The sequence below is a fragment of the Staurois parvus genome, unplaced genomic scaffold (genome assembly GCF_062004578.1).
Source record: "Staurois parvus isolate SC_StPar_1 unplaced genomic scaffold, SC_StPar_1.0 ptg000085l, whole genome shotgun sequence".
In the NCBI taxonomy this organism is placed as follows: domain Eukaryota; kingdom Metazoa; phylum Chordata; class Amphibia; order Anura; family Ranidae; genus Staurois; species Staurois parvus.
In genome coordinates, this window is record NW_028317881.1 from 134,772 (window position 1) to 160,714 (window position 25,943).

Consider the following 25,943-nt stretch of genomic DNA (forward strand, 5'->3'; position numbering starts at 1 on the left):
CCAGTGCATTGATCTGCATTTTAGCGCAACTGTAAAAAGCAGTTCACAGCAAGGACATCTGAAAAAACAATAATTTCCAATGTGTCTTATTCCCACCAGAACGCTGTGCTGACCTATGTTGCTCAACGCAATGGATGTAAGCGGATGTCAACATAATGCACAGGGTATCCTGTGAAAATGCAGTACGTGTTAACGCATGCTAAAATGCATGTCAACGAACATCAAAAATGTATGGCAACAAATACCAGCACATGACTAAAATAGATGGAAATGTACATCCATTTCCGTGCAAGTAAATGAGGAATGGCCCTTAAACCCAGTAATACACTGGGGTTGATTTACTAAAAACAAAAAGGCTGTGCACTTAAAGTTCAGTTGCTCTAGATCTGAGAGGAACATGCAAGAAAAAATAAAAATAAAATAATAATAATAAAAAAAACTGCATTTTTGGTTGCTTATGATTGGATGAAAGAAATCAGCAGAGTTTCGTCTCATTTCAGAGCTTCCTTTCAGATCTAAAGCAACTACACTTGCAGTGCACTTAAAGAATAAGTTCACCTTTTGAACGAAAATAATAAATGAACATTTGTTTGCAGGTAAAAAAAAAAATGTGCATTTATTATTTTTGTCCAAAGGAGCCAGGACAGCATTGCACCAGTGATCAGTAGATCACTGATGTCATACACGTCTCCTGCAGACCTGTCAGAATATTAGTCTTGCCTAGGGCAGCACAAAACCAAAATACACCACTGGTCAGTATATCTGCTTGCTGTACGGTATGTACGGTCAAGCAGATATTCTGCCGAGAAGCTTCAATGAACTACCACAGTGCTCCACAGCGCTGTGGTGCTTCATTGAAAAACTACAAGCCCACAGCTGCCAAGTCCGTGAATGATGTGGTCATGCGGTTTTCAAACCTCTCCCCTTACTATCTGTCAGAGGGAGGGGGGCAGCAGGCGCAGCTGCAGCTATAGGAATATGTTACATGTTCCACCCTAAAAACAGGTGGAACATGTAACATGTTCCAAAGGTGAGATATAATAATGTGGTGCTGCGCTTACAGTGAGGAACAGAAGTATTTGAACACCCTGCGATTTTGCAGGTTCTCCCACTTAGAAATCATGGAGGGGTCTGAAATTCACATTGTAGGTGCATTCCCACTCAGAGACAGAATTTGAAAAAAAAAAAAAAAAAAATTCAGGAAATCACATTGTATGATTTTTAAAGAATTTGTCTTGCACTGCTGAACATAAGTATTTGAACACCTGAGAAAAAACATTTGGTACAGAAGCCTTTGTTTGCAATTACAGGGGTCAAACGTTTCCTGTAGTTCTTGACCAGGTTTGCACACACTGCAACAGGGATTTTGGCCCACTCCTCCACACAGATATCCTCTAGATCTGTCAGGTTTCGGGGCTGTCGCTGAGCAACACAGAGTTTCAGCTCCCTCCAAAGATGTTCTATTGGATTTAGGTCTGGAGACTGGCTAGGCCACTCCAGAACCTTGATATGCTTCTTATGGAGCCACTCCTTGGTTATCCTGGCTGTGTGCTTTGGGTCGTTGTCATGTTAGAAGACCCAGCCACGACCCATCTTCAATGCATTGACTGAGGGAAGGAGGCTGTTGCTCAAAATCGCACAATAAATGGCCCCATTCATCCTCTCCTTAATACAGTGCAGTCGTCCTGTCCCTTTCGCAGAAAAGCACCCCCAAAGCATGCTGTTACCACCCCCATGCTTCACAGTAGTGATGGTGTTCTTGGGATGCAACTCATCCTTTTTCCTCCAAACACGACGAGTGAAGTTTAGACCAAAAAGTTCTACTTTGCTCTCAGACGGGCCTGGACATGTGATGACTTGAACAGGGGAACCTTCCGTGCAATGCATGATTTGAAACCATGACGGCGTACTGTTCTACCGACAGTGACCTTTGAAACTGTGGTCCCAGCTCTCTTCATGTCATTGACCAGCTCCTCCCTTGTAGTTCTGGGCTGATTCCTCACTTTTCTTATCAGTGATACCCCACGAGGTGAGATCTTGCATGGAGCCCCAGTCCGAGGGAGACTGACAGTCGTCTTTAGCCTCTTCCATTTTCTAACAATTGCTCCAACAGTTGATCTAAAAAAATACTAATGATATGTGACCCCAATAGCGGGGATAAGCAGGTGAACCCATGACATAATCAATTAGGTGAGAAAAAAATATAGGCTGCACCGCCTATAAAAAAAAAAAAGAAGTGATAAGTGACCCCAATTACAGGGATAAAGAATGGCGTACACGTGAATCCGTGACACAATTAGTAGATCAAAAAACCTCCACAATTATGCATAAATAAAGTAAATGTAACTCCAGAAGAATAAACTAAAAAGTCCAAAAACCACCTAAATGGTGGAGGTGTTCTGTAGTCCTTTAATTGTATGTATATGCAGAGCTGGATAACGGGAGTCCAACACTATGAAATGGCCCCTCACCTCCATGAAGCGACCCCACAAAACGCCTTTCAGAAAAATACAACACCGATCGGGAACCTGGACCCCCTCCTGCAGATATAAGGTCTAACGTAGTGTCAATCCCCCTTCACTGGTGGGAAAAAGGTACTGTAAGCAGCCTCCTCAAAGATGTCCCGGAAATGGTCACTCCTCATACGGCCAGAAAGAGAAAGGAAGATGCTCCCATAGTGTATTAAAGTTTTATTGTACTAAATCGTTAAAATAATAAAAGTCCCACTCACATTTTAAAATTCAAACATAAGCCTTTGTGCATAACCACATGCTATGGGTGTACTTTACATGGATGCTTATTGGAGTCCCAAGATGGCGTCCACGCCGGAAGTTGGGTCAGCACGACCGGAAATTACGTCACCACATCCCACGCATTACGCCACGTTACCACGTGACTTCACCAGGGTATCGTGATTGGTGACTGGTGCTGTCATTTATAGGGAAACCATCTGTCAATCAATTAGAGGAAAGGTGGACTCCCGGTGGCCATTTTACTGGAGTCTATAGCAGAGGACACACTGAACTCATTCCTCTGCTATGATGGAGGGAAATAGGATATTTAGTTACGAGATAAGCTATATATACTGACAACAATATGAATGTAAATAAATAAGTCCCGGACTCTATTTACTGAGATGTAGATGTAGAGTAAATAAATTGAATATATGTAATTATGTTAGGTAATTAAGTTATAAATCACAGCGGCCATTATGCTGGAATCCCTAGATGCATGAAACATGGGACTACAAGTGAAAAAATACCCTAAATCTAAATAAATATAATAAAAATTATGGGCAGGTAAAAACAATATAACTATTAAAATTACCTTTAATCAAAATGGGTCACTCATCAATTAAGATGGAATATTAATTCAATGTAAATAAATTATTAAATGTAAATAAAATATCAATGTTAATTAATGAAGTGTGTACTGAATAATAAAATATTAATATTAAACTATCAATATTGGATAGAAAAATATTAAAAATAACTATACAAATAAAAATTATATTAAAAAAAATATGAATACTTAAGATATCAAAAATAGGGAGTCAAGACGGGATCATATCTATTCAAATTATTTTAACTACACGACTGAAAATAAATAATTATAAATAAGCGGTTAATCTGTTTGGATCGCATAAATAAAAATTATATAATCACCTTTGTATAGAACACCCATAACCTGGGCTCATAAATCGCAACCATCATACATGTTATAAATTGGCTATACGTATACCTCTTATTCTTATATAAACCAATGTTTCAAAATGTAAATATATCCAAGGAAACCTAATATGGAGAAATAAGAAACCTAAATACTAAAAATCATTTATAAAACAGTGTAGGTCAAACTCCAAATTTAAACCCCTCGGGACCTGCGTTTGTAGAGGGTAAATCCACTTGGACTCTGCTTGGCTCAATGTTTGGATTTTGTTACTCCCTCTCCAATGTTTATTGTATTTCTCTATAACCCAGTATAAAAGGGAAGATGGGTCTTTAACCTCCCTGGCGGTATGATAATTTCAGATTTTTGGTGCTGAAAGCGGTACCATTATTTTGCATGGAAATTTGGCATTTTATATTGTAGGCCTGTAATTCTTAGGAATAACTCACCGAAATCTGTCCGAACAAGAGTCTAGTAAACATCCCGAGTATGATAAAACTTGAAACACGAAATAATAAATTATAATTTAATAAATAATCATAAAAAATAATAATAAATGTAATTCAATAATATAATCAAACCAAAAACACTGAAATTTGAAATATAGCGCCAAGTTCGCACATCACTGAGCAAAGTTGCAAAATTGTTTTCAGTGTCTGATGACGAATTTCCCCACGAATCATTATCACTCAATTCTGCGAGTGGTTCTGATTTACTATCGCTGTTCTCTAACTGGTCTAAAACCGCTTTTGACCTAAAAGGACGCTTTTTGGATGCTATGGACATTTCTCAGTTTCCAGGCAATAAGAACAGTAAAAATGCAGGCAGGGCACAGGACAAAGCACTAGGGACAAAATGTATGTGAAATGGTTTGATACAGTAATGTTTTACTATGCGATTTTAGTGAATGTCACTTTGTCATTTTCAAATTTCCTGCCATTCTGTCCCCCGTACGTCCCGACGCTCGCAGGGGACGGAACCCAGAAGACAGATGCCGGCATCCGCCGGATTACATTGCCGGGGACACTGCAGGAGGGACATCGCGGGAGCGCAGAACAAGGTAAGTGATCGAGGGATCGCGGAGAAGCGCTGCATGGTATTCCAGAGTGTAGCTCGGGGTTACCGCTTGTGGTACTGAAACTTTACCCCGAGCTACACTCGGGAATACCGCCAGGGAGGCTAATATGGCAATAAAAAGTGTTTAGACACACTATGTTTGGGATAACCTTTCCGTATGTTTTGAATGTGTTCCCTTAAACTGACCCATAGTGGTCTTTTCGTCCTTCCTACATACTGTAGACCAGGGCTTAAAATTTCAAGTCCTGAGCTACTAGCCAGGCCCTAGAGTTACTCGCCACCAACAAACACACACAAACAGAGACACCTGTACACACACACACACACACACACACACACACACACACACGTACATATACACACACACACACAGAAACATGTACACACACATGTATACACACACATGCACTTACAGACATGCATACACACAGATACATGTACATACACACAGACACATGTACAGATACACACATGTACATGTACACATACACACACCCCTCCCCATAAAAAGTTGCAGTACTTCGTTGTTCACTCACAGATCCAGCTACTGCACTCTAGGGGGATGCAGAGAGCACAGAACACACTCCTTGCTTTGCTTTCACTGCACTCAGCGATTGAGCAGTCTGACGACTCCCAGTGCCAATGACAGATCCGGCTTGAGCTCCGAGTCTGCTCATCAAGATGGCCCTGGGGGACACTCGCCCCCACCATAATTTCCACTCGCCATTGGCGAGCAGGCGAGTGGAAATTTCAAGCCCTACTGTAGACTACACGAACACTGAAGGCCATACACAACTCCCTCTGTCCTTCACAATATAAATTCTTTAATGTGGAATTCTATTCCATTACTTTTCAATATGAACAAATTCCTTCTCTTATTTAATCCTTGGGTAGACTTACATGCATAACAATTTTTGCATGGAAAGAAACCTTTAGCATCTAAAAAGGTCACTAATTTGTTTTTCTTTGGTGGATCCAGGACATTTTTTGCTAATTTTAATCTCAACGTAGGGGCCCTTCTATATATAAATTTGGAGTAAGCTGGTAATAAATCTGTTAACACTTTGTCTGCTTTTATGAGGGGATGATGTTTTTTAAAAATATTTTCAACTTTTTTGTAATGTACATTAAAATCTAAAATGCTAGGTAATTCATCCTTCCATTTACCCTCTTGTCTCTTATTAATCAATGTAGACCTAACCATATCAGCTACCTCTTGTATAGCCGCATTAATCGATTCCTGTGGGTACCCTTTCTTTATAAACCTTTCACCTACTTTTTTACTTGATCTTTGTAATCACTTTCAAAAGTGCAATTTCTTCTTAGATGGACACATTGCCCTTTGGAAATGTTCAGTAACCAAGGAGGGTAGTGACAATTGTCTATAGGTATAAACCCATTTCTGTATACCCTTTTAATAAAACTTTCGGTTATTATTTCTTCCTCTTTCCTTATCAATATTAGGTCCAGAAAATTAATTTGTATATTACCGTGTTTCCAAGAGAACGTAATATTCCTGCTGTTAAAATTAAGCCTATTCAGAAAGGCACGCAAATCTTCCTCCTTCCCCTCCCAAACTATAATTACATCATCTATATATCTCATACATTTTCAGACCCTCAGGGGGGTGTTCATAGATAGCTTCTTTTTCCCAGAAGGACATGAATAAATTTACAACATTGGGGGTAAAATGTGCCCCCCCATAGCTACCCTTTTGATTTGGCGAAATAAATTGATGTTTATGCCAAAAATAATTCTGATGTAAACAGAATTCAAGACATTCTATAATATATTTCCTTTGTGTCCATGGTAGATTGCTCAATTAAGGCCCCAATAGGTAGCCTCTACAGCGTCCTGATGTCCTATAATAGCATATAGGGAGGATACATCCGCGCTAGCTAAAAATATAGAAGTGGATTCGAACTTTAACTCATCTATTATTTGTATCAAATGTTTTGCGTCTCTGAGGTAGGATTGGGTATTTTTCACTAAGGGATGGAAAAATGAATCTATATATTGTCCCAAACGAGCACTTACTGATTGGATCCCATTCACAATAGGTCTTCCTGGTGGGTGTAGGTTATGTTTGTGTATATTACTGGAATCCTACAGCAATCTGGTACTAAAAACCTGGCCTCCTTATTTAGAATATTTTTCTCAGTACCCTTCAATATTAATTTTTCAATTAATTTTTGGACTCTTTAGTTTATTCTTCTGGAGTTACCGTATTTTTCGCTCCATAAGATGCACTTTTTTCCCCCCAGAAAAAGGGGGGAAAATGTCAGTGCGTCTTATGGAGCAAATATGGAGCGGCCGGTCCGGTATGTCCGCCGCCGCCACCATGTCAGAATACCGGGCAGGCCGTTCGTCTCTTCTCTGCAGCAGGACCTTACCTGTTCCTCGATCCAGCGCTGTACAGTCTTCCCGTGCCGGCATCTTAAGTGTGAGCACCCAGCTGTGACAACCGGTGCACACTGCGCATGCGCGAGAAGTGCTGCGCTTTGTGAATGGTACGGTGTCTTCTGGGACACATGATAGGTCATGTGCAGTGGGCACCCGGCTGTCAGACGGGTGCTCACACTAAAGAGAGGACAACTCCACGGAAGTAGGAGCGGGTACCTGTCAAATTCAGGTACCCGCTCCCCCTCCCTCCCCAAAGGTCCGCAGTCTCCGGTCATCCCCTGCCCTACGTCCGCAGTCTCCGGTCATCCCCTGCCCTACGTCCGCAGTCTCCGGTCATCATAGGTGCAGCCTATAATTTTTTCTCACCTAATTGATTTTGTCACGGGTTTACGTGCTTATCCCCACTATTGGGGTCACATATCATTAGTATTTTTTGCTTTCCTATATTTACAGGCGGTGTAGTCTATATTCCTTTTCTACACCATATACAGTTTATATTGGTGTCACTTAGTCACTATATTTTTCTTTATCCCCATTTGGGATCACTATTAAATGGTTCTTATTTTTTCTTTAGTTTACATCAGTTGGTTTGTGTTGATTTATATTTATTTATGGTAAATTTGTGGTTTTTCACTTATAATCACTGTATTATTCACCTATGGGCACTTTGAGTGTTCTTTTTTTGGTAATTTTCTGGATTATACCAGGTTGGCACATATATCAGTGGATATATCCGCACATCACTTGTCTATTTGTGCTATTTAGCACAGCAGGGGGGGATTTCATTCATCACCAATATTTTCAGTTTCACCGATTTATATGGTTTATTATTTCACGTCTCTTTCTTCTTTCTGATTATATCAGTTTGGCACATATTATTTGTCACTATTTTCTTGTTTGTGCAATTTAGCACAGAAGTGGGGAGTTTATTAAGTGTTCTTGCATGGCAAGACCACTTACTGTTATCGCACATATATATTCTTATTATTATAGCCAAATTTACCACCCTAACTCCTCCTACAGTTTTTACACTACATAGACAGTAATATACCGAAACGTGCGGATTGTTCCCGATTGGTGTGCTATTACTTTGTGGAACGTTTCGCCGAATGGTTCACGAAATATCAGAGTTTTTGTGGTGAAATTGGTCCCATAGGAATGAATGGCGGAATGTTCAAAACTAGAGTGGGAGCGGACAAAAGCTAGAGTGTGCGCTGAAAAATCAGGACATGATTTCTAAACTGCCATCACTCCCTCATTTTCAAGCCCCCCTACACAAATCTTATATCAAAATGTTCAGCTATCCCTGTTGCCACTAAAAAATGTCCACGGCTAAGCCATAGTCCTGATAGTTTTCACAATATGACTATTTGTTTGCAACTCACGCCGGCCATTGATATTCATTGAAACTCCACTCTAGCCACCTCAAATTTGAAGAGCAATTTCTAAACTGCGCCTTCATTTTTAATATTTCAGAGACATACTATGCATCAAAATGTAGGTCTGGGTCTTGTGATTCTCACAATATAAAGCTCTTCAGTGTAGGATTTATAATTTTTAAACTACAACCGTTTGAAGATGGCAACCGCCAGTGAAGTGAGCAAGTTGGAGCAGTTTGTTATTAACCGCTCTTCTCTACCCTTGCTGTAGAGTGAGTTGCCATAGGAACCAAGGTGAGTGAGCAGGCAGCAGACAGTTACTCAAGCCACGCCACCCAGTTACTCCGCCCACTCCAGTTGTAGACTACTGGTGGAGGAAAGAACACTTCACACAATTTCCCCAGAAATTGTAGCTTTTCTAGTTCCCATTATCATCTTTGGGTTCATTGGCAATTATTTTATGGTTTTATTTATTTTATGATTTAAAGTCACATATAATACACCTAGGTATTTTTTGGGAGGTTTTTGTATCTATTTATTTATGTAGATTTTATTATAAGCTATTATTTTATATGTTCTTTCCGGTATGTTTTATCTATATGTGTAGCACCACATTATTATATCTCATTATTGTCCATTGTGGTGTGCTTTATTTAGAGTTTACATTCTGAGAACAGGAGGATTATACAGTTATACTTTATGTTCAAAGGTGAACTTATCCTTTAAAGTGCACTTGCAGGGGCATTTGCGGTACCCTTACAATGCACAGTATATTTACCTTTAGTAAATAAACCCCATTGTATTACTCTGCTCTGCACCTGCTCAGTTGCTCTCTATTTTAAAAGGCACTGCCAAATTTGTAGAGACCAATCTGCTGACAGCATTGAAGCGGAATTAAACCCTCACATCCTTTACAGCCAAGGAAACTGCTTCTGTTTGACCTGCAACTGCCACGGTGTTGCACATGTGATCAATTATGACAGCAGCCATTTGATGGTTTGAGTTTGGTTGAGGACACCAGCAAATGTGACAGTTCTCCGAAACCATTAAATTGATGGGTCTAGTTTCGCTTTATGATTAACTGCTGCTCAGGAGCTCTGGGCTTCAGCAAAATGGCAGATTTCAGCAAGAAGAAACAGGAGCAATGCTGGAGGCAATTTACAGCACTCACTGATTTTGGTAGGATAATTATTAATGTGGAATAAATGCTGCTGGCTAAAGAATAAATTATTTTTTTATCAAAGTTGTTATGGGTAAAGTTCCGCTTTAAGCCTGGGTTCACACTGATGAAGTGTGGAATTCGCAGTGTTTTCTGTGCGAATTCCGCACCGCATCAGAATCGCACCCCATTCATGCAAACTGCTGTGGATGTGTATGTTAAGTTAACAACACCTCAGAATTGGTCCACAAAATGCAGTGCGATGTGCAGAAACGGGTTGCATAGGTGTGAATACCCACGCGGTCCAATCCAAGTGTGGACCAAAAAAAAGGGTCCTGCACCTTTTTTTGGTGCGGGCGAGGTGCGATTAGAACAAAAAAAAAAAAAGGTATCGTTCCAATCGCACAGCACACAATTTTCATGTGATTTTCGCAGGAATGCGGTGCAGTTCCTGTGCAAATCACATGCAATGTACCAAACCGTATATAAGTGAACCCAGGCTAAGTGGCTAAAGCAAAAGAGACAAAGCATGCCTCTTCTGCATTAAAAATCCTGCCTGTTCAATCATTTTTATATACTACCTAATGTCCCACTTTAAAGTAAATGGTTGTACACAGCCTTGCTCTTGTGACACCTATGCGCATCGGCACTGAACACATGATTATCCAGAGTATTCACCAAATGTTATGAAAAACGGTTAACCACTTGCCTGCTGCCCTATAGTAGAACTATTGCTACAGGGCGGCAGGGCTGCGCAAAATCACGTATACATGTGATTTGCACTTACGGGTATGGGGCACCCGTGTGCTGCCATTAGCGGCTAGGCATGTCAATCACAAGGTCCTGGCCAGAGATTCCCTGCTGGTACCCAGAGATTGCCATGCAAACCTGACTGGGGAAAGACCTGACTGTAAACAACATAGGTTTCTCTCCTGCCAGCAGTAACATGCTGCTTTGCATTTCTCTGCACAGCAGAGAAATACAAAGCAGCATACCTCCCTAGTAAAACAGCCCACATGGTAAAAAACACACATCACACAGTTAACCCTTTGATCGCCCCAAATGTTAACCCCTTCCTGCCCTGTTTCATTAGTACAGTGTCAGAGCTTTTTATTAGCACTGATCACTATTAATGTCACTGGGGATGTCAGTAGCAGTCAGTTCCCACCCAGTGACAGAATGCCTGCTGCAATCCAGCTATAAGTCGCTGATCGCCACCATTACTAGTATAAAAAAAAAAAAAAAAAAAGATAATTCCAGTATCTATGGAATTAGTAGAAGCTACAACTTTCACGTAAACCAATTAATTTACAAGTATTGTGATTTCTTTTTAGCAAAGACATGTAGCAGAATACATACTGGCCAAAATGTATGAAGACATTTGTTTTAAATGTTTTTATTGGATATATTTGTAGCAAAAAGTAAAAAATATTGTTTTGTTCTTTTTTTTCCTTAATTGTCGGTCTTTTTTTTGTTTATAGAGCAAAACATTAAAAATGAAGAGGTGATCAAATACCACCAAAAGAAAGCTCTATTTGTGGGATAAAAAGGACATAAATTTTATTTGGGTGCAGCATTCCATGACCGCGCAATTGTCAGTTAAAATAACGCAGCGCTGTATCGCAAAAAAATGGCCTGGTCAGGAAAGGGGGTAAATCCTTCGGAGGGCAAGTGGTTAAAGCGGAGTTTCAGCTAAGAAAAAAATAAAGATCAGCAGGTACAAAACTGTAGCTGCTGACTTTTAAAATACAGCCACTTACCAGTCCCTTGGTCCAGCGGTGTCCAAACCACCGCTGGTTTCACCGGCCGTCTTTTCTCCCTGGTGCCGACATCTTTAGTGGGGGCAACAGGCTGTGACACTTGCGGCTTCACAGATGGGTGCACACTGCGCATGCGCAAGAAGTGCTGTGCTTTATGAATGGCCCCGTAGTCTTCTGGAACCTGGCATGTTTTCCAAAAGACTACGGGGAGGAGGTGTCAACTTCCGCTTCCAATCGCTTAGGCACTCGCAGTGGGAGTGGGTACTTGTCAAATTCAGGTCCCCAAAAGGTACCAATCCTTAACAGGGCGCGGGGGGCAAAGGCTTAAAGTGGAACCTCCCTTTTTGGGTGGAGCTCCGCTTTAAACAACAAAGCGGACAAGTAATAGCATTTACAAGAGCAGGACCACATGCAGCCACTCACTTGGATTGCAATACAGGTTGCAGGTGAGGGAAAGCAATCCCTGACCCACCCAGATAAGGCGAGCCTGGTGTTATTACTGAGCCTCTTGTCCAATATCACTGTCATTAAATCCACGTCAGAGGCTGCTGCTCTGAACTGATTTGTCTCCTAATGATCCCTTCTATAGGACTAGAACTAAGAAATGTCATGCTGCCTGTATGACACTAATGATCTGATGAGGCGCTCACCGCTGCTGGCCGGCTTATGTATCCCCATGATCCTATTCATCCTCTCCTCCGAGTTACTCATCAGCTTCCTCCGCCGGATCTCTGCCCTCCGCTGGGAAGCTGACATCCCCTCTGGAGACAAGTCTCCGGTACCGTCCGGACCCTCCATACCGTACTAGTAGCTTAGATCACCTCTCCACCCTGTACGATCATTTACACAATGAGCTCCTCTGTCAGCTTAATGACGGCTCACAGTGATGACATCACTGCCTGCGTCTGGCATCCTCCATCTTGTGGTTGGCAATTACGTAAAGGAAGGGAACCGCAGTAAAATATTAGCTGCGTCATATATAGCAAAGCATTTCTCTGTCCTCTTCCCAGTCTGGCTCCTGCCTCCTCGATCCTTACTGAAGCATAGACTGCTTCTCCTGAAGTGATGCATAACCACCATACTCTGCATTAGTACTAAAACCTATACTGTGAGTAGGGTTGCCACCTCATCCCTTTAAAACCTAACATATTAATTACACTGTTTCTGAGGCTAGTGTAATGCAGATAAGGCACTATGAGTTTAACACACTAACCAGCCACAGAACCTGTGGAAACAATATGTGTTTGATTATAAAGGGATGAGGTGGCAACCCTGTGATGGAACCATTCCAGGGGGTGTGTCCTTGACAGCCTTTGCTTACAGAAGTGTGCTGGATAATACTGGGGGGTCACTGAAGTGACCAGGTAGCTCAAATGCAGACCCTGAAAAGGTAATCAATATTGCTTTTTCTTCAAAGCCCATCGCCAGTGAGAAAGATAACCCTTTTTCCTCCCCCTCTAAGGCCGAATGCACAAAGGGTGTTTTTGCAGACACTTTTAGAGGTGTCAGGCATTTTTTTTTACAGCTTTGAAACAGCCCTCCATGATATCCTATGTGTCCATGCACACAGACTTTTGGAAGCTTTTTGTAGCAGTAGTGTTTACCAGCAGGAAAAAAAACCAGGGCCAGTGTGTCCAGGAGCAGCAGTGTTTTGGCAGAACACACCTAGACACGTGTTAACGCTAGGCGCTGTAAGGAGATGTATCTTTAAACTGGCATCTTTTTTCTATAATGCCTCTGTCACGTGTGCCGCCTGCTCACTCCCTTCTCTCCCTCGCCGTACAGAGCCTTGAAGCAGGTTGTGTGGGATGAGGGAAGGGGACCGCTGTGGCAAGGGTCACAGCTCCCCCAGCAATTCAGCCGGAAGACCTATGACCCCCCACTGCCAGGAAATCCCGGCAGGGGGCTGCTGGGAGGTTTTTGCGTGCCCCCGGCGGGCACTGGGCTTCCCGCGCTCAGTGCCCAGCCGGAGACAAAGGCCGCGCTCCCTGTGCGTGGCCGGAGTGAGGGGGCGTGCCTTGTTGCCCTGGTAACGTGGCGCTGGGCCGGCCATTGCTGGGGCAACCCGGAAGCATCCTGCGCGGCTTTTAAAAGGCCAGCGCGAGACCAGGCTCGCTCTCCCTTCCTCCTGCGCTGTCCGGCAGCTCTCCCTTGGCCCGCCGCCACCACTGTCGTGGGAGGTCCGGGTGGGGACCGGGCCTCTGCAGCCATCCCCGTTGAGTGCTCTGCATGAGCCCCCCTCCTCAAAGGTCAGACCCTACAGCCATGACTCCCGCTGCTGTTCCTGGCAAGCTGGCCGCTGCGAGGACCCCTGCCTGCTGATCGCTGGGCCCCTGGAGAAGCTGGCCGCGGTGAGGGCCCCTGCCTGCTGATCGCTGGGCCCCTGGAGAAGTTGGCCGCGGTGAGGGCCCCTGCCTGCTGATCGCTGGGCCCCTGGAGAAGCTGGCCGCTGTGAGGGCCCCTGCCTGCTGACCGCTGGGCCCCTGGAGAAGCTGGCCGCTGTGAGGGCCCCTGCCTGCTGATCGCTGGCCCCCTGGAGAAGCTGGCCGCTGTGAGGGCCCCGTCCTGCTGATCGCTGGGCCCCTGCCTGCTAATCGCTGCTGTCCCCTGAAACGCTGGCCGCTGTGAGGGCCGCCGTCCGTTGCTGAGGGTCCCTGGGAAGTTGCCTTGCCTGCTGATTGCTGGGTCCCTGGAAGCTGCCTGCTGCTGAGCATCCGCAAGTCGCCTACCTCCCTGGAAGCCACCTGCTGCTGAGCGTCTGCAAGACGCCTATCGTGAGTGTCCCTAGAAGCCATGAACTGTCCCTGTTGTGCACACAGACCACCCGTGTCATGAACTGTCCCTGTTGTGCGCACAGACCACCCGTGTCCTGAACTGTCCCTGTTGTGCACACAGACCACCCGTGTCCTGAATTGTCCCTGTTGTGCGCACAGACCACCCGTGTCATGAACTGTCCCTATTGTGTGCATAGACCACTCTTGTACCGGACTGCCCCTAGTGTGCGCACAGACCACCCGTGTCATGAACTGTCCCTGTTGTACGCACAGACCACCCGTGTCCTGAACTGTCCCTGTTGTGCGCACAGACCACCCGTGTCATGAACTGTCCCTATTGTGCGCACAGACCACCCTTGTCCTGAACTGTCCCTATTGTGTGCACAGACCATCTGTGTCATGAACTGTCCCTATTGTGTGCACAGACCACCTGTGTCATGAACTGTCCCTATTGTGCGCTCAGACCACCCGTGTCATGAACTGTCTCTATTGTGCGCTCAGACCACCCGTGTCATGAACTGTCTCTATTGTGCGCTCAGACCACCCGTGTCCTGAACTGTCCCTATTGTGCGCTCAGATCACCCTTGTCATGAGCTGCCCCTATTGCACGCCCAGACTACCCTTACTCGAACCGCCCCATGGCGTACCCGGAGTATAGCTACCTGGGATGCCCCTGAGTGCTTGAGCCATCGCTACCCGCTGAGTCCCCGTGAGCCTGATGTCCCTAGAAAGCTGGGTGGGAGCTGTGCTGAGGTCAGGCCCCCCTAGTCAAGGTCCCGTTGAGTCCCCGTGAGCTCGATGTCCCTAGAAAGCTGGGTGGGAGCTGTGCTGAGGTCAGGCCCCCAGTCAAGGTCCTGCTGATTCCCCGTGAGCCCGATGTCCCTAGAAAGCTGGGTGGGAGCTGTGCTGAGGTCAGCCCTCCCCTAGTCAAGGTCCTGCTGAGTCCCCGTGAGCCTGATGTCGTCCCTAGTACGCTGTGTGGGAGCTGTGTTGAGGCCAGACTCCACAGCCAAAGTCCCGGTGAGTCCCCATGAGCCTGATGTCGTCCCTAGTACGCTGTGTGGGAGCTGTGTTGAGGCCAGACTCCACAGCCAAAGTTCCTTTGAGTCCCCGTGAGCCTGATGTCGTCCCTAGTACGCTGTGTGGAAGCTGTGTTGAGACCAGACTCCGCAGCCAAAGTCCCGTTGAGTCCCCATGAGCCTGATGTCGTCCCTAGTACGCTGTGTGGGAGCTGTGTTGAGACTAGACTCCGCGCAGCCAAAGTCCCGTTGAGTCCCCGTGAGCCTGATGTTGTCCCTAGAAAGCTGTGTGGGGGTTGTGCTGAGGTCAGACCCCATCGCCAAGGTCCCGTTGAGTCCCCGTGAGCCCGCTTACCGTGGGTGTCCCTACGAGCCCCATGTTGTGGAGTGCCATGAACTGTCCTGATTGAGTGTCTTTCATAGTTCAATAAAGCTTTGTGTGTTCCCCATCTTCTTTGTGTGTTCTGTCCTGCCTACGCTTCCGTCACAGCCTCCATGTTAGATATGTAACAGCTCAAGTTTCATTTCTCAGGAATATTCTTTCATTTCTGTGTAAACAGATATACCTTATACGGTACCCCTCAGCTTTTGTAGTTTCTGTTTTCACATAACTATACTGATAAGAGTGTAATGCTTTATTGGTTATCCTGATTCTGCTTCTGTATATTAACCCTTACACATAAAATTAAACTTCAGAAACATGGCTTAAAACACTTTTCTGTCATTAGCTTTATTTCTCTGGAAGCGGTGGTAATAGAGGAGCTAGGACAGGTTGCCTACAGATAGAAATGAGTTCTACCAATTTGGTGTCAGAAGTGGAATAAAGGTGCAGCCAATAAGGTAAGCTGAGCAATATGTCTTAGTTCACCTTGATAGGAACACTTTGAAAACACATCAGATCTCAATGGGGAAAAATATGCTGGTTTATCTATACTGATATGAACTGGGTAATGTGTTAGAAACGTAAGGATGCCCCATCGTTTGATGGAAATTAAAAGTATCAACACACAGAGGACTGAATTCAAAGACACCCTGAAAATCATAGTGAAAAAATTATGCAGTAGGCTAGTCCATTTTGCTGAAATTTCATAGCAGCAACTCAAAATGGTACTCAGTAGTTTGTATGGCCCCCACATGCTTGTATGCATGTCTGACAACGTCAGGGCATACTCCTAATGAGATGACAGATGGTATCCTGGGGTATTTCCTTCCAGATCTGGACCAGGGCATCACTGAGCTCTAGGGGTCTCCAAACTTTTTAACCTCCCTGGCGGTTTTCCCGAGTGTAGCTCGGGGTAGAATTTCTATACCACAAGCGGTAACCCCGAGCTACACTCGGGCTTACCATGCGGCGCTGCTCTGGGGGTCCCTGCAGCACTTACCTTGTCCTTCGTTCCCACGATGTGTCCCCTGCAGCGTCCCCGGCCATCTCCTCCGGCCGATGCCGGCATCCGGCTTCTGTGTTCCGGTCCCCGTGACGTCCGGACGTACGGGCGCCGCCGGCGGCGGGAAATGTAAAAAATTTAAAAAATGTCATTTTTTTTTTTTCAATTTTAAATAGTAAAACATTGCTGTTTCATCCCATTTCACATACATATTGTCCCTAGTGCTTTGCCCTGTGCCCTGCCTGCATTTTGTCTGTTCTTTCTGCCTGGAAACTTAGAAAAGTCCATGGCGTCCAAAAAGCGTCCCTTTACGTCAAAAGCGGTTTTAGACCGGCTAGAGAACAGCGATAGTAAATCAGAACCACTTACAGAATTGAGTGATAATGATTTGTGGGGAAATTTTCCTAAAAATTACAGCCTACAATAAAAAACTATTTCCATGCGAAAAAATGGTACCGCTTTCAGCACAAAAAATCAGAAGGAATCATACCGCCAAGGAGGTCAAACAAAGGGCCAGTGCACTGTCCTTCAGACTTTAGGACAGCCAGTGGCCCACTATTGCCAGTGAGTGTAGAAAATGCCTCAGGCTTGTTGGTCAGTGGGAGCAAAACCATTACATAGCGCCTGTGGTCAGAAGAAGGAATAGTGCCCTATAGTTGGTATCAGTGGAGAGAATAGATCTCCATCATTTGTGTCAGTGGCAGGAATAGTGCCCCATTGTTTTTGTCAGTGGCAGGAATAGTGCCCCATCGTTTGTGTCGGGGGACTGTTCCTGCCACTGATACAAACGAAGGGGCACTATTCCTGCCACTGACACAAATGATGGGGTTCTATTCTTTCCACTGATACCAATGATGGGGCATTATTTCTGCCACTGACAAACGATGGTGCACTATTCCTGCCACTGTCATTTGTGCCAGTGGCAGGAATGGTGCCTCATCGTTTCTGTCAGTGGCAAGAATAGTGCCCCATCATTTGTGTCAGTGGCAGGAATAGTGCCCCATCCTTGGTGTCAGTAGGAGCAATAGTGCAATATTGTTGATATTAGTGGATGTAATAGTAACTAAATAAAATTAGTGAATATTACTTGTGAGCCACTACAAATAGGTAAATGACTTCTTACTCTTATTATTATATGGTAATATAATTTTGGAGTGCGGCACTTTATTTTTATTATTTTTTAGTGGGTGTAATAGTGCTCTATCTTTGATGTCAGTGGGAGGAATAATGTTCAGACATGGAATGAAGTATGGCCCATCACTGGTGCCAGTGGAAGGAATATGGCCCTACTGTTGGTGTCAGTGAGAGAAATTATGCCCCACTGTTGGTGTTTGTGGAAAGAATGATGCCTCATCAGTGGTGTCAGTAGGAGAAAATCGGGACACTATTCCTGCCACTGACACAAACAATGGGGCACGATTCCTGCTACTGACACAAATGATGGGGTTCTATTCTTTCCATTGATACCAATGATGGGACAGTATTCCTGCCACTGACAAACGATGGTGCACTATTCCTGCCACTGTCATTTGTGTCAGTGGCAGGAATGGTGCCCCATCGTTTGTGTCAGTGGCAGGAATAGTGCTCCATCATTTGTGTCAGTGGCAGGAATAGTGCCCCATGCTTGGTGTCAATAGGAGAAATAGTGCAACATTGTTGGTATTAGTGGGTGTATTAGTGCTCTATCTTTAATATCAGTGGGAGGAATAATGTTCAGACATGGCACTGGTGCCAGTGGAAGGAATATGGCCCCACTGTTAATGTTAGAGGAATTATGCCCCACTGTTGGTGTTTGTGGAAAGGATGATGCCTCATCAGTGGTGTCAGTAGGAGCAAATAATACCTTGTAGCAATGAGAGGAATAGTGCCCAAGGGCCACATAATGGCAAGCAAAAGGCCGCATTCGGCCCTCGGGCCACAGTTTGGAGACCACTGGTCTAGCCTGTAGAGGTCTGTGTGTCCCTCCATTGATATGCCTTCCCAGACTATCACTGACCCACCACCAAAACAGTCATGATGAATGATGTTACAGGCAGCATAACGTTCTCCACGGCTTCTCCAGACCCTTTCATGTCTGTCACATGTGCTCAGGATGATCCTGCTCTCATCTGTGAAAAGCACAAGGTGCCAGTGGCAGACCTGCCAATTCTGGTGTTCAATGGCAAATCCCAATCGAGCTCTATGGTGCCAGGCAGTGAGCACAGGGCCCACTAGAAACGTCGGGCCCTCAGGCCACTTTCAAAAAGTCTGTTTCTGATTGGTCAGAGACATTCACACCAGTGGCCTGCTGGAGGTTATTTTGTAAGGCTCTTGCAGGGCTCATCTTGTTCCTGCTTGCACAAAAGAGCAAATACTGATCCTGCTGATGGGTTAAGGAGCTTCTTCGGCCCTGTCCAGCTCTAGAGTAACTGCCTGTCTCCTGGAATCTTCTCCATGCTCTTGAGACTGAGCTGGGAGACACAGTAAACCTGCTGGAAATGGCACATACTGATGTGCCATCCGGGAGGAGTTGGACTGGCTGTGGAACCTCTGTAGGGTCCAGGTATCGCCTCATGCTACCAGTAGTGACACTGATCATAGCCAAATGTAAAACTACTGAAAACCAGTCAGTCAGAGAAAGTAGAGTAGGGAAAAAAATGTCAGTGGCCTCTGTGACGATCGCGGCGTCAGACCCCAGCCCTCCTCACCAAACTCGTGACCGAAGGACTAGCCAATCTAAAACCACTCTGTCACGTGCGTAAAACAATACCACGCCCAGCTGCACCCTGCACAAAGATTTTCCAGCTAATGGACCACAATCTGTGTGTCTGCAGCCTAAGAGCGATTGTTACTGGGTCAGGTTAATTACGCAATTAACCCTTCACACTACCACCACCTCCTTTTTGTACACAGAAAGAGGAAACTCGACAATATCTGCAATAACACTATGATGTTGAATAATCGTCTGTATACCACTGTCACCGCAGACAGGATATACAGAGGTTTAAACACACACGGTAGCGCTCTTCAGAGACAGGGGTTCTTAGTTTGCATTAAAGAGCTTTAGAAATAGTTCAACACTTTCAGAAAGTAAGATTTATTACTAAAAGGTCAAAAGGGTGCAATAAAAATATTTACAGAAAAAAGATGTAGCCAATATATATATATAAATATACAGAGAGCAATAACACAGCAAAGAGATAACAGAAAGGAATTTAGATAGATAAAGTACTTGCCAAAAATATTAGTTTAAGCAGCTTCCAGATTTCTGAGCAAAAGGGTGCTTTATCTCCCAAAGTTAGTTCCGGTGTTTCAGAAGGGAGCTTCTTCAACTTCAACTCAACTCAGCTTTTCTTAGCTCCAAACATAATAGTCTTTTTCTAGGAACTCAGCAGGGTGTCTCCTTAAAGCAGAGAACCAATCGTCTCATTTGAGGAGGGAGTTGTGGGCGGAGGCGCCAGCTAGAACCAAAATCCCTCCCAGCTTATATCATGACCCATAACTTACCCTCGGTGCGTTTAGCAGCCTTGCCATTAGTAAATTAATATGCAGACGCATCTGCTGAACGTCTAGATATGAAATATGACATACCTGGGGGGATGGTTGAGGAAATATAATTTTCTGCTCTCCTGTAGATGTCAGATAGGTATGTAATATATCAGATGACTTGTATTAAAGTGACTGGTCTGAATATATGCTTGGGTTTCTGCAAGTTTCTCATATTCCAAGATATGTAATCATAGGGGAAAAGTGGATTTTTGAATGTGAGCCTGCTTTATGGCTTATCTGGAATGTCTTTGAACTCAGTGAAGGACTTGGTTTATGGCTTTACAAACCTTCTCTAGCAAGAGTCTCGCAGACAGAGGGGGGCCAGGCTAATTGGGGTTTATAACCATGACGCCCTCCCAATGAGTTTGCTGACTTTGATCTCTGCATCAAACAGACTACATGTCACTCAACAGAGAGGGAGGGGGGATGAGGAAAGAGGAAGAGAGAGATACAAGATGGAGGGTTTGGAGCAAAATGGATGACTGCGTCCATCTCTGTGTGCACGATTGCTACAGCCTCCACCTGTAAAACCATTCTGTTTTGGGGTTGTCTCATTGTTGCCCATCTAGTGCACCTATTGTTCATTTCATTAACACCAAAGCAGATAAAACTGATTAGCAACCCCCTCTGCTACTTAACTGACCAGATCAATATCCCAGGAGTTTAATTTACTTGATGCTATACTCTGATTAAAAAGTGTTCATTTAATTTTATGAGCAGTGGCAGAGTTTATAGCCTTAACCAGAGCACCTGATTTTTTTGAGAATCAGGATGTAAATGTTTACAAAGATTTTAGGTATGCTTTTGGGGTTGTTCATGACTTTAGAAAAATATAGCAGAGGCGGGAATTCACTACTGCAAATAAAGGACTAATAAAGCAAAAGGAATATCACATGCGGACCTAATAGAGTATCTCACAGAAGTGAGTACACCCCTCACATTTTTGTAAATATTTTATTATATCTTTTCATGTGACAACACTGAAGAAATGACACTTTGCTGCAATGTATAGTGAGTGTACAGCTTGTATAACAGTGTAAATTTGCTGTCCCCTCAAAATAACTTAACACACAGACATTAATGTCTAAACCGCCAGCAACAAAAGTGAGTACACCCCTAAGTGAAAATGTCCAAATTGGGCCCAAAGTGTCAATATTTTGTGTGGCCATCATTATTTTCCAGCACTGCCTTACCCTCTTGGGCATGGAGTTCACCAGAGCTTCACAGGTTGCCACTGGAGTCCTCTTCCACTCCTCCATGACGACATCACGGAGCTGGAGGATGTTAGAGACCTTGCGCTCCTCCACCTTTAATTTGAGGATGCCCCACCGATGCTATGATTTAGATCTGGAGACATGCTTGGCCAGTGCATCACCTTTACCATCAGCTTCTTTAGCAAGGCAGTGGTCGTCTTGGAGGTGTGTTTGGGGTCATTATCATGTTGGAATACTGCCCTGCAGCCCAGTCTCCGAAGGGAGGGGATCATGCTCTGCTTCAGTATGTCACAGTACATGTTGGCATTCATGGTTCCCTCAATGAACTGTAGCTCCCCAGTGCCGGCAGCACTCATGCAGCCCCAGACCATGACACTCCCACCACCATACTTGACTGTTGGCAAGACACACTTGTCTTTGTACTCCTCACCTGGTTGCTGTCACAGACGCTTGACACCATCTGAACCAAATAAGTTTATCTTGGTCTCATCAGACCACAGGACATGGTTCCAGTAATCCATGTCCTTAGTCTGCTTCTCTTCAGCAAACTGGTTGCGGGCTTTCTTGTGCATCATCTTTAGAAGAGGCTTCCTTCTGGGATGACAGCCATGCAGGCCAATTTGATGAGGTGTATGGTCTGAGCACTGACAGGCTGACCCCCCCCCCTCCACCCCTTACCTCTGCAGCAATACTGGCAGCATTCATGCATCTATTTCCCAAAGACAGCCTCTATATATGATGCTGAGCATGTGCACTCAACTTTTTTGGTCGACCATGGCGATGCCTGTTCTGAATGGAACCTGTCCTGTTAAACCACTGTATGGTCAGTTTCAGGGTCTTGGCAATCTTCTTATAGTCTAGGCCATTTTTTGTAGAACAACAATTCTTTTTTTGCAGATCCTCAGAGAGTTATTTGCCATGAGGTGCCATGTTGAGCTTCCAGTGACCAGTATGAGAGAGTGAGAGCGATAACACCAAATTTAACACACCTGCTCCCCATTCACACCTGAGACCTTGTAACACTAGTCGGGGAGAGGGGGGGCTTGCTTGGGGGGGGGGGGTGCTTGGACCAAGGACCTCCAGGAGGTGGCGGCCATCACACGGGTCTTCCTGTGCTCTCGGCCCGGTGCTGTGTGTAACCCGGAGCTCAGTGGATGCCAGGCGATCAGGTGATCTGCCACAAGGGAGCTCTGGGAGGCAGATGAGCCAGCCGACGTTTCTTGGAGCAAGGGAGATGCCGGCTCTCTTCCTCCTGCACACAGGACCGTGGCAGCTGGAGACATGCGGAAACAAACTGGGTGAACCCCCCCTGCAATCCACTCATTGTGAGAGGGGAATGTCGAGTGCAATGTTCCCCAGAAGAGAGTACCTGGAGCCGCCTTACCACTCACTTGGAGTAAAGGAAGAGATGTCCTAAAGTGCGGGAAAGTCTCTCAGAGATGTTCAATCCCATAGCAACCAGAGATCTCACATGGGGGAGAAGTATTCCTGTTTCGAGTGCGGGAAATGTCTTTCATGTAAGTCCTATTTTTATATATACCAGTGATAATACAAGAGGGAGCAGGCATACCCTTGTTCAGAGTGCGGGAAATGTTTTTCACTGAAGTCCAGTCTGCATATATATCAGAGACCTCACATGAGGAAGATGCTATATCCCTGTTCTAAGTGCAGGAAATGTTTTCTCAAATAAGTCTAGACTTTATATATATCAGAGATCTTACACAGGTGAAAAGCCATATGTCTGTCCTGAGTGCGGGAAATACTTTTCAGTGAAGCCCAGTCTTCACACACATCAGAGATCTTACACGGAGAAGTTGTATTCCTGTTCGGAGTGCGGGAAATGTTTTTCAGAGAAGCCCTTTTCTTCATATATGACAGAGATCTCATATGGGGAAAAAGCCGTATTGGGGACAAGAGGATGAGTGAGAGCGGCAAAAGTACTTAGATTAATATATTGCATGGGAACTGAACTGTATGTATCGAACTATATGTTTAATCTGAGGAGGGGTTCACCCAGGGGGAGGAGTGGGAGGGAGGAGGGGTGAAGGAGGGACGGGAGGGTGGGTGGGTGGTAGGAGGGTATGGGGTGGGGATAGGTAGTTTAAGAGTCTAAGAACTAGCGAGAGAAACATCAGTCTGGAGAAATCCTAGGGATCTGTCAAGGTCCTACCTTTTCCCAGAGGTTATGTTACTCCATGTGCTGGCATCCATCTTGGATTTCTGCTGAGCATGGTGGGAAGCTTTTATGCCTTCAGGTCTCTGAGATCCATCCCCCAGAGGGGTGTGGCTGAGTACATATAAGCCTGTGATCCGCACATGCTCTTTGCACTTGTGTCTTGTGTCTTTGTCTTGCTACAGCTCTGTGTATATGCTCGTGACTCTTCTGGTATTCTGACTCGGCTTGTGACTAAGACCATTCTCTGTGTTTTCCTTCGATCTGACCTTCCGTTGCTGAACCCGGCCCGTGACCTGTGATTCTCTGTCTACTGTTCTGTACTGTTTTGTCCTGTTGTTGTCGACTCGGCTTGCCTGACTACGCTATTGTCATTCTCACCAGCTACACGCCATTGGCGGCGGCCATTACCGCAGCCGGGGTGTCTCGGGGGCCGCGACCTGGTTCCTGGCTGCGTCAAGTCCATCCCCACCATCAGGGGCCCTGGTGAAGGGCAGCCTGGGACTTAGACTCCGCGCCTTGAGGGACTTCGGTCTGTTGGTGGTGGTTGTCGTCAGCCAGTGCCTTACCCTGCCACTAGGCCTACCTGTCCGTTCCACAGCCCTGCCCTGACATTACACAAGTGCCATGAATCCTGACGGTGCAGGTACGCCTTCGCTTCCAATGTTGGTCGCCAGACTGGATCAACAGGATCTCCTGTTGGATCAGTTCGCTCAGGCGTTGCAAACTCTGCTGGCACGCACCGCGCACCTTACTCCTGGTGTTATTAGGCCGGTTGTCACTCCGGTGGTCGCTCCCGCTGCTGTTCCGCTTGTTGCGCCTACCGCCGCGACTGCTGCGGCACCCGCAGCGCCCAGAGGTATGACTGGTTCAGCCCCTCTTCCACAGCGCTTTGGGGGTGAGCCGAGTCAGTGTCGTGGGTTCCTCAACCAGGTGGGGATTTACTTCGAATTAATACCCCACGCTTTTCCGACTGAGAGGTCAAAGGTGGGTTTCCTAATATCGCTACTCTCAGACAAGGCTTTGGCCTGGGTGAATCCCTTATGGGAGAGGAATGACCCAGTGATTCACGAGTTTTCCGGTTTTGTCGATGCCTTCCGTAGGGTATTCGACGTACCGGCTCGCTCCGCCTCGGCTGCCAAGCTGCTCATGTCTATGCATCAGGGTTCACGGACCGTTGCCGAGTACGCCATAGAGTTTCGTACCCTGGCAGCAGAGGTGGGTTGGAACAATGAGGCTCTGGTGGCTGCGTTTTCTCAGGGTCTTTCTGATGCATTGAAGGACGAGATCGCAGCCAAGGAATTGCCTGTGGAGCTGGAAGCACTAATTTCCTTCCTGATCCTGATTGATACCAGGCTCAGGGAGAGGCCTTCACTCAAGGAACGCCTGCGGAGGCCTTCCAATCGACTGGCACCTGCGTTTTCTGTCCCACCCATTCCTCCCTGTCCTCCCACGCCTCCTGGGGATAGATTGTCTGGTGGTGAGCCCATGCAGCTGGGGTTTGCTTGCCTTTCCGAGGGAGAGCGGGCCGCTCGGCGTCGTGAGGGTCGCTGCCTGTACTGTGATCTTGGTGGGCACTTTCGGCAGTCCTGTCCGGTCCGTCCGGGAAACGCTCGCACCTGAGATCCTGTCGGGGACAGATCTTGGGTGGAGTCTCCTTGTCCCCGGCGTTCCGCAGAGATAAGCCACTGATCTCCGTTGTCCTCTCTTGGGCGGAGGGCTCGGTGACGGCCCAGGCGTTGGTAGATTCTGGGGCCGGCGGGTTATTTATGGACAGCTCGTTTGCTGCCCAGCACTCCATTCCCCTGCAGGCTCGAGTTACCCCATTGGTTCTCGAGGCAATAGATGGCAGGCCCCTGCAACCACCGCAGGTTACCCACGAGACTATGCCAGTTGAGGTAGCTATTGGGGCTGTTCACAGGGAGTTGGCCTGTTTCCAGGTGATTTCTTCTCCACACTATTCGGTGGTTTTGGGGTATCCCTGGCTCCAGATGCACAATCCAACCTTCAATTGGCAAACTGCTGAGATTCTCTCGTGGTCTCCACAGTGTGGGGCCGGGTGCATCCGTGGGCCGGTTAAGGTGTTGTGTGCCTCCTCGGACTCTGCGTTGCCTACTGATTATGGGGAGTACCAGGACGTGTTTGATAAGGTACGCGCTGGTGCCTTACCTGCTCATTGTCCTTACGACTGCGCCATATCCTTGCAACCCGGTGAACTCCTCCACGTGGCAGGGTGTATCCTCTCTCGGTTGCGGAGAATAAGGCCATGGAGGAGTACGTTGCGGATGCGCTTTCCCGGGGGCACATTCATAAGTCTACTTCCCCAGCAGGAGCGGGCTTTTTCTTTGTAAAGAAGAAGGGTGGTGAATTGAGGCCTTGCATTGATTATAGGGGTCTCAATCG

The 25,943-nt window shown here is 45.8% G+C and overlaps 1 protein-coding gene across 1 annotated transcript in view; it reads right to left on the reverse strand.

Annotated features, from left to right (window-relative positions):
* Positions 1 to 12,341, reverse strand: part of CAMLG (calcium modulating ligand) — a 39,334-nt gene extending 26,993 nt beyond the window's left edge. The window contains exon 1 of the mRNA XM_089669943.1: positions 12,098 to 12,341. Coding sequence (XP_089526069.1) covers positions 12,098 to 12,245 — 148 coding nt within the window. The 5' untranslated portion in view covers positions 12,246 to 12,341. The remainder of the gene's footprint in view (positions 1 to 12,097) is intronic.
* Between the last annotated feature and the right edge of the window lie 13,602 nt (positions 12,342 to 25,943).